Source organism: Anomaloglossus baeobatrachus, chromosome 3 (assembly GCF_048569485.1).
Source record: "Anomaloglossus baeobatrachus isolate aAnoBae1 chromosome 3, aAnoBae1.hap1, whole genome shotgun sequence".
Lineage (NCBI taxonomy): Eukaryota > Metazoa > Chordata > Amphibia > Anura > Aromobatidae > Anomaloglossus > Anomaloglossus baeobatrachus.
The window spans coordinates 702,061,836-702,074,282 of record NC_134355.1 but is presented as its reverse complement, the minus strand read 5'-3'; the positions used below and the strand labels follow the sequence as shown (position 1 = coordinate 702,074,282).

Here is a 12,447-nt window from a genome sequence, read left to right as displayed (position 1 = left end):
ATCAGCGACCTGGCCCCTGCTGTGAAGTTGTGATCGCTACAAATCGTTCAGGACCATTCCTAGGTCCTTTGTTTCCCGCTGTGCAGCACGCATCGCTAGAAAGTTTCAGTGTGTAAAGGGGACTTTACAGCGACTTCCCTTTCAAAAGGCTGCTTTACAACGTCCCCAACAACCAGCTAGGTCGCTCTGCAGGTCCGGATCGCTGTTGTGTCGTTGGCCAGGTTTGCCTGTTTGACAGCTCACCAGAGACTTTGTAGTGATCCCGGCCAGGTTGGGATCGCTGGTGGGATCGCTAGAAAGTTTCAGTGTGTAAACCCAGCTTTAGGCATCGCTGGGGGCTGGGGTTACTCACACCTCCTGTAGCTGGTAATCCTGTTATCTGTGAGCTGATAAGAGCAGTTTTAGGCTAGGTTCACACACTGCGTTTTTTTGACGCTGCGTTTGTGCGTTTTTTGCTGCAAAAACCGCACGAAAACGCACCCGCGGCAAAAAACGCGCGCGATTTGGTGCGTTTTGTTACTGCGTTTTTGCTCACTGCGTCTTTATGCGTTTATCAGTGAACAAAAAAAAAAGGTCTGATGTCATTTCCTTCTTCAATATGTTCTTCATTCTCCACTAGTGTATGCAGGAGAGCAGACAGCTGCAGAACTACAAGGCTCAGCATGCTCCATCCAATAGTGTATGCAGGAGAGCAGACAACAGCTGTCGAACTACAAGGCTCAGCATCCTCCTTCCAGGACTGTATGCAGGATTTCTTTGCCCCCCCCCCCAAACAAAAAAAAGGACGTGGGCTTCGCCATATTTTTGTATGCTAGCCGGGTACAGCAGGCAGGTACGGGCTGCCCCCAACCCCCAGCTGCCTATTTGTACCCGGCTGGGAACCAAAAATATAGAGAAGCCCTTTTTTTTTTTTAATTATTTCATGAATTTCATGCAATAATTAAAAAAAAAAAAAAAAAAAAAAAATGACGTGAGCTTCGCCTAATTTTTGTGTCCAGCCGGGTACAACTAGGCAGCTGGGGATTGGAATCCACAGTGCAGGGTGCCCATGCTTTCTGGGCACCCCCGCTGCAAATTGCAGTCCGCAGCCACCCCAGAAAATGGCGCTTTCATAGAAGCGCCATCTTCTGGCGCTGTATCCAACTCTTCTAGCTGCCCTGATGCCGGGTGGCTCGCTGGGTAATAATGGGGTTAGGGCTAGCTGTATATTAATCAGCTGGCCCTAAGCCCGAAATTCATGGTGTCACGCCAATATTAGACATGGCCACCATGAATTTCTAGTAAAGATAAAAAAAAACCACAACACACAGAAAAATATTTTTATTAGAAATAAAACACAACACAATTAGTGACTCCATCTTTATTGAAATAAAGAACGCCCCCTCCGCAGTAATCCTGGGTCAAGGGTCCCGCGCCGTCCAATCCGGATCCAATATCATCTGATCAGTTTGCTGGAAGGCAAAGCGATCAGATGATCTGTCAGGATCAAGTGCCTGAATCACATCACACATCAGCTGATTGTATAAAAGCCTATACAATCAGCAGATGCATCGGTGCAAAAAAAAATAAAAAAAAAATACTCACTTATGTGCTGATTACCGGCAGCTCCTGCAGCGGAGTCTGATCCCGTCCGATCGCTGCAGCAGCTGCCGGTAATCAGGGATGAAGTCTCCTGACGCATCCGCTGACAGGTTAAACCGGCCGGCCGCTAGTGTCAGCCCGAGACTTACGATCAGCTGATGCGTCAGGTGACTGCATCAGGTGATCCATCGCCAGGTCCTGCATCCTGCAGGCATACGTACCCGGGTACACTGCACATACCCTGAGCGGCGGGACCGGGAGGAGATGGGAGCGGGCATGGCACCGGGACCCTGCAGACAGGTGAGTATAACTTTTTTTTTTTTTTTTACTGTTCACTTTTGATTTTGCAGCCGCTTCCACCTCCCGCCCAGACATGGTGCCGCACGGCAGCATACATAGGACGGGAGGTGGACGCAGCGGTGACGGTACCGGGAGGATGCACGCTTCTGTGTTTACTGACAGAAGGAATCCTCTTCCTGTACATGTCACTTTACTACCCACCTCCTGCGTTTATAGCTGCGTTTTTGGTCTTAGAAACGCACTAAAACGCACCAAAACGCACCTATTTTCGTTTCTCATTGCGTCTTTCAACATCCCATTGCACTCAATGGATGAAAAGCGCAGTGAAAAACGCAGGAATAATTGACATGCTGCGTTTTTGTGGCACCACAAAAACTCAGCTGAAAAAGAGAATTTTGTTTACTTACCGTAAATTCTTTTTCTTATAGTTCCGTAATGGGAGACCCAGACCATGGGTGTATAGCTTCTGCCTCCGGAGGACACACAAAGTACTACACTAAAAAGTGTAGCTCCTCCCTCTGAGCATATACACCCCCTGGATAACCAAATATAGCCAGTTTAGTGCAAAAGCTGAAGGAGAACAGCCACCCACAAGTAGAGATAGAGCAAGAACCGGAACAACCGGAGCCTCTGTCTACAACAACAGCCGGTGATAACACGCGGAACAAGAAAACTGCCAACAGGCAACAGGGAGGGTGCTGGGTCTCCCATTACGGAACTATAAGAAAAAGAATTTACGGTAAGTAAACAAAATTCTCTTTTTCTTCATCGTTCCTATGGGAGACCCAGACATTGGGACGTCTCAAAGCAGTCCATGGGTGGGAATAAACAGAAAACTGAGAAGTAGGCGAAACCTCACTTCACAAATGGGCGACAGCCGCCTGAAGGATGCGTCTGCCCAAGCTCGCATCTGCCGAAGCATGAGCATGCACTTGGTAGTGCTTCGAAAAGGTATGCAGACTAGACCAAGTGGCAGCCTGACAGACCTGCTGAGCCGTAGCCTGGTGCCTGAAAGCCCAAGAGGCACCGACAGCTCTGGTCGAGTGTGCCTTGATCCCCGGCGGGGGAGGCACTTGAGTACACTGGTAGGCATCAGAAATGGCCGACCTAATCCAATGGGCTAGGGTCGGTTTAGAAGCCGAGAGGCCCTTACGCCGGCCTGTGGTCAGCACAAAAAGAGAGGTGCACCGCCTAAGAACAGCGGTGCGTGACACATAGATCCGGAGCGCCCGCACCAGATCCAGAGTATGCAACGCTTTTTCAAAGCGATGAACAGGAGCCGGACAAAAGGAAGGCAAGGAAATGTCCTGATTAAGGTGGAAAGGAGATACCACCTTAGGGAGAAAGTCCGGAGTCGGACAGAGAACCACCTTGTCTTGATGAAAAACCAAAAAAAGGTGACTCCGAAGAGAGCGCAGCTAAATCAGAGACTCTCCTGAGGGAAGTTATGGCCACTAGAAAGACCACTTTCTGTGAAAGACGAAACAAAGAAACCTCCCTAAGAGGCTCAAAGGGGGGTTTCTGCAAAGCCGTGAGGACCAGATTGAGGTCCCAGGGATCCAAAGGCCGCCGGTAAGGCGGAATGATGTGAGACGCACCCTGCATGAAGGTGCGCACCTGAGCCAGCCGGGCGATACGCCGCTGGAACAACACTGACAGAGCCGAGACCTGTCCCTTGAGGGAATTGAGGGATAGTCCTAGCTGCAGACCGGACTGTAGAAAGGACAGGAGGGTCGGCAAGGAAAAAAGGCCAAGGAGCATGGCCGGAAGAGCGACACCAGGACAGGAAAATTCTCCAGGTCCTGTGATAAATTTTGGCCGAGGAAGACTTCCGAGCCCGAGTCATAGTGGAGATGACTTCAGGAGGAATGCCAGAAGTCGTCAAGATCCAGGACTCAAGAGCCACGCCGTCAATCTGAGAGCCGCAGAATTCTGGCGGAAAAACGGACCTTGTGAGAGAAGGTCTGGGCGGTCCAGGAGATGCCACGGCACCTCTACGGACAGATGGAGCAGGTCTGGGTACCAAGCTCGCCTGGGCCAGTCTGGAGCAATGAGGATGACCCGACGGCCTTCCATCCTGATCTTGCGCAGGACTCTGGGCAAGAGAGCTAGAGGGGAAAACACATAAGCCAGACGAAACTGGGACCAATCTTGAACCAGCGCGTCCGCTGCAAAGGCCTGAGGATCGTGAGAGCGAGCCACGTAAACCGGAACCTTGTTGTTGTGCCGGGATGCCATTAGATCCACTTTCGGAGTGCCCCACTTGCGGCAGATTGACCGAAAAACTGCCGGATGCAGAGCCCACTCGCCGCTGTCCACGGTTTGACGGCTGAGATAATCTGCCTCCCAGTTTTCTACGCCTGGGATGTGGACTGCGGATATGGTGGACTTGGAGTCCTCCGTCCACTGAAGGATGCGTTGAACCTCCAACATTGCCAGGCGGCTGCGTGTCCCGCCCTGGTGATTGATGTAGGCAACCGCTGTCGCGTTGTCTGACTGGACTCGAATGTGCTTGCCCGCCAACAGGTGGTGAAAGGCTAAGAGAGCTAGAAGCACAGCTCTGATTTCCAGCACATTGATCGAGAGGGCTGATTCGGACGGAGTCCAAGTGCCCTGCGCTCTGTGGCGGAGATATACTGCTCCCCAGCTGGATAGACTGGCATCCGTGGTGAGGATCACCCAGGACGGGGCCAGGAAGGAGCGTCCCTGAGACAGAGAGAGGGGCCGAAGCCACCACTGCAGAGAGCCCCTGGTCTGTGGCGACAGAGCCACTAACCTGTGCAAGGAGGAAGTCCGCTTGTCCCAACAGCGGAGAATGTCCTGCTGCAGAGGACGCAGATGGAACTGGGCAAAGGGAACCGCTTCCATTGACGCCACCATCTGACCCAGCACCTGCATTAGGTGCCTGATGGAATGACGGCGGGACCTCAGCAAAGAGCGCACCGCCCGATGGAGGGACTGCTGTTTGACTAAGGGCAGTTTCACAAGTGCCAGCAGAGTCTCGAATTGCATCCCTAGGTACGTGAGTTTCTGGGTCGGAGTCAGAGTGGACTTGGGCCGATTGACAAGCCACCCGAATTGAACTAGAGTGGCGAGAGTGAGCGAGACACTCCGTTGACAGTCAGCACTGGATGAAGCCTTGACTAGAAGGTCGTCCAGGTAAGGAATCACTGCCAACCCCTGGAGGTGCAGAACCGCAACCACTGCTGCCATGACCTTGGTGAATACTCGAGGGGCCTTTGCTAACCCGAAGGGGAGAGCCACGAATTGGAAATGTTCCTCTCAGATTGCAAAACGTAGCCAACGCTGGTGTGAAACTGCAATTGGCACATGCAGATAGGCATCTCTGATGTCGATGGATGCTAGGAAATCTCCTTGGGTCATTGAGGCAATGACTGATCGCAGAGACTCCATGCGAAAATGCCGCACCTGAACATGCTTGTTGAGAAGCTTGAGATCCAGGATGGGCCGGAAGGAACCGTCCTTTTTGGGGACTAGGAAGAGATTTGAGTAGAAACCTCTGAACCGTTCCCGGGCGGGAACCGGTACAATTACTCCGTTGGCCTGCAAGGATGCCACGGCCTGAGAGAAGGCGGCGGCCTTGGAGCAGGGGGGAGTTGACAGAAAAAATCTGTTTGGCGGGCTGGAAGAGAATTCTATCCTGTAGCCGTGGGAGATGATATCCCGCACCCACTGATCGGAGACGTGTTGAAACCACACGTCGCCAAAGTGGGAGAGCCTGCCACCGACCAAGGACGTTGCTGGCGCGGCCAGATAGTCACGAGGAGGCTGCCTTGGTAGCAGCAGCTCCTGCGGTCTTCTGAGGACGCGGCTTCGTGCGCCAGTTGGGCTTTTGGTCCTTGGCTGAGTTAGTGGACGAGGCCGAGGGCTTAGAGGACGACCAGTTGGAGGAACGAAAGGAACGAAACCTCGACTGGTTCCTGCCCTGGACAGGTTTCCTGGTTTTAGTCTGTGTTAAGGAAGTATTCTTCCCACCAGTAGCTTCCTTAATAATCTCATCCAGTTGTTCACCGAACAGCCTGGACCCAGCAAATGGGAGTCCAGCAAGGTACTTCTTTGAAGAAGCGTCTGCCTTCCACTCTCGAAGCCACAAGATCCTTCGGATAGCGAGGGAATTAGCTGAAGCCACCGCAGTGCGGTGAGAAGTCTCCAGCATGGCAGACATGGTGTAGGATGAAAAGGCTGAAGCCTGGGAAGTTAAGGCAACCAGTTCAGGCATAGAGTCCCTGGTGAGGGAATGCATCTCCTCCAGAGAAGCAGAGATGGCCTTGAGAGCCCACACTGCTGCAAAAGATGGGGAGAACGAGGCCCCTGTCGCCTCATATACCGATTTGGCCAAAAGGTCAACCTGGCGGTCAGTGGAATCCTTAAATGAAGTGCCATCAGCCACTGATACAACTGTCCGGGCTGAGAGTCTAGACACCGGAGGGTCTACCTTTGGTGAATGAGCCCACTCCTTGACCACCTCAGGTGGAAGGGAAAGCGGTCGTCAGAACCACGCTTTGGGAAGCGTTTGTCAGGGCAGGCCCTGGGCTTGGTCACAGTGGCCTGAAAATTGGAGTGGTTAAAGAACACACTCCTTGTCCTCTTAGGCAAGGTAAACTGGTGCTTTTCTGCCAGAGAGGGTTGCTCCTCTGATACTGGCGGATTGAGGTCCAGTACAGAATTAATGGACGCAATCAAATCACTAACATCTGCGTCCCCCTCGGTCAGATCAATGGGGCACATAGAGGTAGCGTCCGAGCCCCCAGTAAAGGCATCCTCCTCGTCCTGCGAGTCAGCTCGTGAATCAGAGCCGTGGGACGAGGAAGGAGAGGGGCCCCTGCGTCTCCTTTTAGGAGGACGGGGTCTGGGACCAGATGAAGAATCCTCTGTGAGCTCTGCTGAGCGAGCCGTAGCAGCAGGGGCACCCTGTGAAGGGGGCTGATGCATGCTCAGCAGAGTCCGGGACAGCTGTCCCATGGAGTCAGCAAAGGACTGGGAGATAGACTTAGAGAAGGATTCTACCCAAGCCAGGGGTTCAGCCACCGGAGCCGGAGCAGCCGGAGGGACCACTGGGGAGACTCCAGGCTGAGGCACCACCATGTTAGAGCAGGCATCACAATGTGGATATGTGCTCGGTTCAGGCAGTACGAGCTTACATGCAGTGCATATTGAGTACAGCCTTGCTCCTAGTGTGAGACATGCTGCTGAAGTGGGGGCTCTGAGCCAGAATGACCCCCAGAGAGTGTATAAGCAAGGTCCACAACCGGAGGTTGTGGCTTACCAGACCGTTTGTGTGCCCTCCAGATCCCACAGCCCGGACCCCCAGAGAGATGCTGCAGCCAGCGCCGATCGCTGTGAAAACGCTGAGAAAATGGCGCCGGAACGAGGAGAGGGGGCGGGGCCTACTCAAAGAGCGGGATCCGGAGGGCCAAGGAGATATACAGTGGAGGGAATATTTCCTCAGAGAGGAGTGTCCCTCCCCTGTACCGAACGGCCGCTGGGCGGAGCCGCACTGCCCATCTGCATGACTGACATGCAGGGCAGTGAAAACGAAACTAGGCCTCAGGCGAAGCCGGGGCCTAAATTTAACAATGCGGTCGGTGCGGTTCTCTGGTGAAAACCAGAGAACCGGCCGGAAATGTCACCAAAGTCACACAGCACACTCTCCCCAACAATAACGTACAAGGGACCCCCCTACAATAACGTCTCAGATACTTAGCTTGTGAGACGCAGGGCCAGGTCCCTGAGGGATGAGTGCTCCGTCCGGCAGGATCCTGAAAGGGCTGCGGATGGAGACCGGTCCCCTGCAAGGCAGTGAGAACCGTGCTGGCTCCCACTTCAAGCCAGAGCCCGAGGGATGGTGAAGGAGCGCGGCATGTAAGGCTCCAGCCCTGAAATCAACCTTAACAACACCGCCGACACAGTGGGGTGAGAAGGGACATGCCGGGGGTCCAGGCTTGGACCCGCTTTTCTTCAAACTTTCCAAAAATCAAAAATCAAATGAGAATGCATGTGTGGATTTGTGCCTCCTGAACACAAAGCATTGAACTGGCTATATTTGGTTATCCAGGGGGTGTATATGCTCAGAGGGAGGAGCTACACTTTTTAGTGTAGTACTTTGTGTGTCCTCCGGAGGCAGAAGCTATACACATGGTCTGGGTCTCCCATAGGAACGATGAAGAAAAAAAAACGCTGTGTGCAGACAGCAAAAATGAAAACCCATAGACTTTGCTGGGGAAGCAAAGTCATGCAGTTTTCTGAGCAAAAACGCACCCGAAAACTGCGCAAAAACGCCGCGAAAAACGCACTGTGTGAACTTACCCTTATCCTGCTTCAGCACAGAGCTCTCTTTCAAGCAGCCGTCGCCATCAGCGTGCAGGCCACGCCCCCACTTATACATTTTTCTTAGAGTAATCAAGATGAAAATATTAGAGGTTGGAAAAGACTAAGGTTCATCTATTTCAACCTTCTTACCTCAAATATAAATATTTTGTCATTTAATCATTTATAATCCACAATATTGTGTGTACTGAGGAACTTATCGAGCCTCTTATAGCTGTTGTGATAGTGTTAGTCATTATTACCTCTTGTGTTCGGCATTCCACAATTACTCGAATTGTAAAGAACTTTTCCATAACAACATTTAATTACATTTAAACACATTGCCACTTACGAGTTGGAAAGGTAATTACACCAATGATATAAAAATGTTATTACGTGAAAATTATCATCATTATTATTATAACCATGACCTACAAAGCCATCCACAACCTGTCTCCTCACTACATCTCTGACCTAGTCTCCCGGTACTTACCTGCACGTAGCCTTCGATCCTCACAAGATCTCCTTCTCTACTCCCCTCTCATCTCCTCTTCCCACCATCACATCCAAGATTTCTCCCGTGCCTCCCCCATACTCTGGAATGCTCTGCCACAACACATCAGACTCTCGCCTACCTTGACAAGCTTCAAAAGGAACCTGAAGACCCACCTCTTTAGACAAGCCTACAACCTGCCGTAACCCTCAGTCTGATACAGCGCCGCACAATCAGCTCTACCCTCACCTACTGTATCCTCACCTATCCCTTATAGACTGTGAGCCTTCGCGGGCAGGGACCTCTATCCTCCTGTACCTGTCTGTGTCTTGTATTGTTTATGAATATTGTATTTGTCCCCATTATGTATACCCCTTTCACATGTAAAGCGCCATGGAATTGATGGCTCTATAATAATAAATAATAATAAGTTTTTAGTATTGTTTTATTATTTGAAAAATTAATTACATTAATATGCTCACTGCCAAGTTCCGCAATAACCCAAGAAATACTGGCTGCTACCAGCAATAAGTTTGTACAGGCAGATTGGATGCCTGATCCTGGTAACGTTTGGCATCACATGGCTTCAGGGATGCAATTTATAGAGCAAAAGGAACAAAGATATTACATTTTATATATTTAATTCAACAACTAGGCAGTGCTTCTAAAAATACACAAGAGAAATTATTACAAAGGGGACAAAACACAAAAAAAAAAAAAAAAATCAAAGGACTGGAACAGCTCTTGCGAGGAGGAAAACTGTTTGGAAAATGGTACAGTACTTACAGCACGCTGAATCTCCCAAAAATGAACAGTGGATCAGGGCCATGATCTGCTTTCATTAGGTACCAAGCTGCTCCCACCTACCTCCCCAGGTGAGCTCAGCTGGAGGCAGGTAAATGAGATGTGGCTCAGGAACCAAAAATGATGACGTTCCTCATATTAAGGATATCTGCCCCATGGAGGTCCCAGGCAGAAGATATTAACACCATATTTCCTAACAGGTGATTGTAGACAAGTGTGTGACATGTATTGGTAAGGCTGGATGACATCTGCCGACCACAGAAAACAACGGTCAAGAAGAAAGACAGAGGTTTCCACTAACCTGGTGATACAGACAGACTGTGCTCTTCCACCTTAACGTCCAAGTACAGATCCCGGTGTCCTTCCACATAATCCCACTGCTCCAGGGAGAAAAAGACAGCGACATCCTGACACCGGAGAGGAACCTGACAACCAACGAGACCAACATCACCCAGAATCCTCCAGTGTACACTGTATAATCTCCCAGCAGTCTCCTCTCATCCCCCAGAATCCTCTGGTGTACACTGTATAATCTCCCAGCAGTCTCCTCTCATCCCCCAGAATCCTCTGGTGTACACTGTATAATCTCCCAGCAGTCTCCTCTCATCCCCCAGAATCCTCTGGTGTACACTGTATAATCTCCCAGCAGTCTCCTCTCATCCCCCAGAATCCTCCAGTGTACAGTGTATAATCTCCCAGCAGTCACCTCTCATTCCCCAGAATCCTCTGGTGTACACTGTATAATCTCCCAGCAGTCTCCTCTCATCCCCCAGAATCCTCCAGTGTACACTGTATAATCTCCCAGCAGTCTCCTCTCATCCCCCAGAATCCTCCAGTGTACACTGTATAATCCCCCAGCAGTCTCCTCTCATCCCCCAGAATCCTCCAGTGTACACTGTATAATCTCCCAGCAGTCTCCTCTCATCCCCCAGAATCCTCCAGTGTACACTGTATAATCTCCCAGCAGTCTCCTCTCATCCCCCAGAATCCTCCAGTGTACACTGTATAATCTCCCAGCAGTCTCCTCTCATCCCCCAGAATCCTCCAGTGTACACTGTATAATCTCCCAGCAGTCACCTCTCCGGTCAGCAGCTCGGTGATCTTGTTGGTGAGGTGGAGGATCTTCTCAGGTGTCGGGGAGTGCGGGTCTCCTGTGTTGCGGCTCTGGATCTTGCTCCGTCCTCCAGACAGATGGGGGGTCACACACTCCCCAGACGCCGTCTTCACCACCATTTGCTCCTGTATACAGTGAGAGACTGTGATCACCACATAGATTCTAATAATCCTCCATCTTTTCAGTCATTCCTGTTATAGTAATAGAGATAAGTGTGATCTCTCAGGAGATTCTCACCTTTCCCTTTAACAAGTCGATCATCTCTAGGGTGAGGAGCCATATCCGTGCAGCCATGTTGCTTTTGTCCTCGTCTACCCTTGTGGGGTCATTTTTCCTCCTGACGTCCTGGTCCTGATCCTTCTGCTCCTCCATGTACTCCCACTCTTCCAAGGAGAAATAGACAGCGACATCCTGACACCTGATAGGAACCTGAGAGACATATATACCGACATTATCCAGAATCATCCAGTGTATACTGTAGAATTTCCCAGCATTCCCTGCAGTTACCTCTCCGGTCAACAGCTCTGTCATCTCTCTGGCGAGGTCTAGGATCTTCTTCTCAGGCATCGGGGAGTGCGGGGCGTCTGTGATGGGGCGCTCATTACCGCTCCGTCCTCCGGATATGTGGAGATGAATGATGGGGACCACACAGTCACCTGTCGTCTTCTCCACTATTGTGTAATCCTGTGTAAGGAGAGATGCTGGTGAGAATTAGGCCTCCTTCACACCTCCCAGACTCCAGTGTGTGGAGGCCATTGTCACACCTGCCAGTGACATGGTCACACGTATACTAAGTAAAGTCAATAGAGATCTTCAAACATTTACACAATGTCACGGCAGAGGAGAGAGGCCATACCAGCCCTATAGGACAACACACAGAAAGGAATGCCTTATTACTAGGGAAAGGGGGAAGTGATGACCTCTAACAACAATCTGCAGTTCACCCTCACTGCCCTCACCGACCCAATACAGGTTCCTCACCTGACGCCAAGCTGGATACCTGGGGCCCTGTCTTCTCCTGGCAAAAGGGCCGAAAGTAAGGATGGCAGGTATGAGCACTAGTCAACACCACTAATACTAAAGGAAGACAAAAGGAAACACTACAGGGGAAACACGAATGCTATCACCTGAGCCCGGGTAGATGGCAAAAGTCAAGACTTATCTGAGTTTACCTCTCCACTCAGCAGATAATATACAAATATAATTAAAAGTGTTTAAACCCCCTAAAGACTTATTTCTGCCATTTCTGAATACTAAAGGTACTATGTTCCCTTAGGAAGAGAGGAAGAAAATTTATGTGCAGAAGACCTGCCCAACTAAACATTGAGGCATGGGCGGATAGGGAAAGTGGTTTTCTTCACCGGTTTGAGACCAAGGACTCCTAGGTGAGTCCTCACCCTTTGTAGTTGGACTTCCCCATGTCTCAATGCTCTCTAAGTCCTCTCTTCTACCTATTTTGGCAATGATGGTCTGAGACTGTACAGGTCTTTTGAGAAGGATAAATATGAGCAGGATGCTCAGTGCAGCTCCGGTGGATCGTCCCTTCTGCAATGCGAGGCATGAATCCATGTTGTCCTGCCTTCGAGCTTCATCGAAATTTCTGTGGTTGGGAGAAACTGGATCAGCTCATCTAGTCTTGACTCATGGCTCTTTCATGCTTGTCCTTTTAGGATTAGTCAGTCTCCTGACTGAAGGCCATATACTACTAGCTCTGATTTAAAATTTGGAATTGGAAAATACACCTGTTTATCACACTATTTAGTCAATCATTTAAAAAATTGTGCATGCCTGTTCTAAACCAAAAAATAAATGACATAAAGACCTGTTT

General features: G+C 50.4%; 1 protein-coding gene across 1 annotated transcript in view; it reads right to left on the bottom strand.

Annotated features, from left to right (window-relative positions):
• The window catches only part of LOC142297114 (uncharacterized), a 116,209-nt gene that overhangs the window by 48,963 nt on the left and 54,799 nt on the right, over positions 1-12,447 (bottom strand). The window contains exons 3-6 of the mRNA XM_075341379.1: positions 11,127-11,303; positions 10,857-11,048; positions 10,583-10,744; positions 9,807-9,930 (exon numbers count right to left, since the gene is read on the bottom strand). Of these exons, the coding sequence (XP_075197494.1) occupies positions 9,807-9,930; positions 10,583-10,744; positions 10,857-11,048; positions 11,127-11,303 (655 nt within the window). The remainder of the gene's footprint in view (positions 1-9,806; positions 9,931-10,582; positions 10,745-10,856; positions 11,049-11,126; positions 11,304-12,447) is intronic.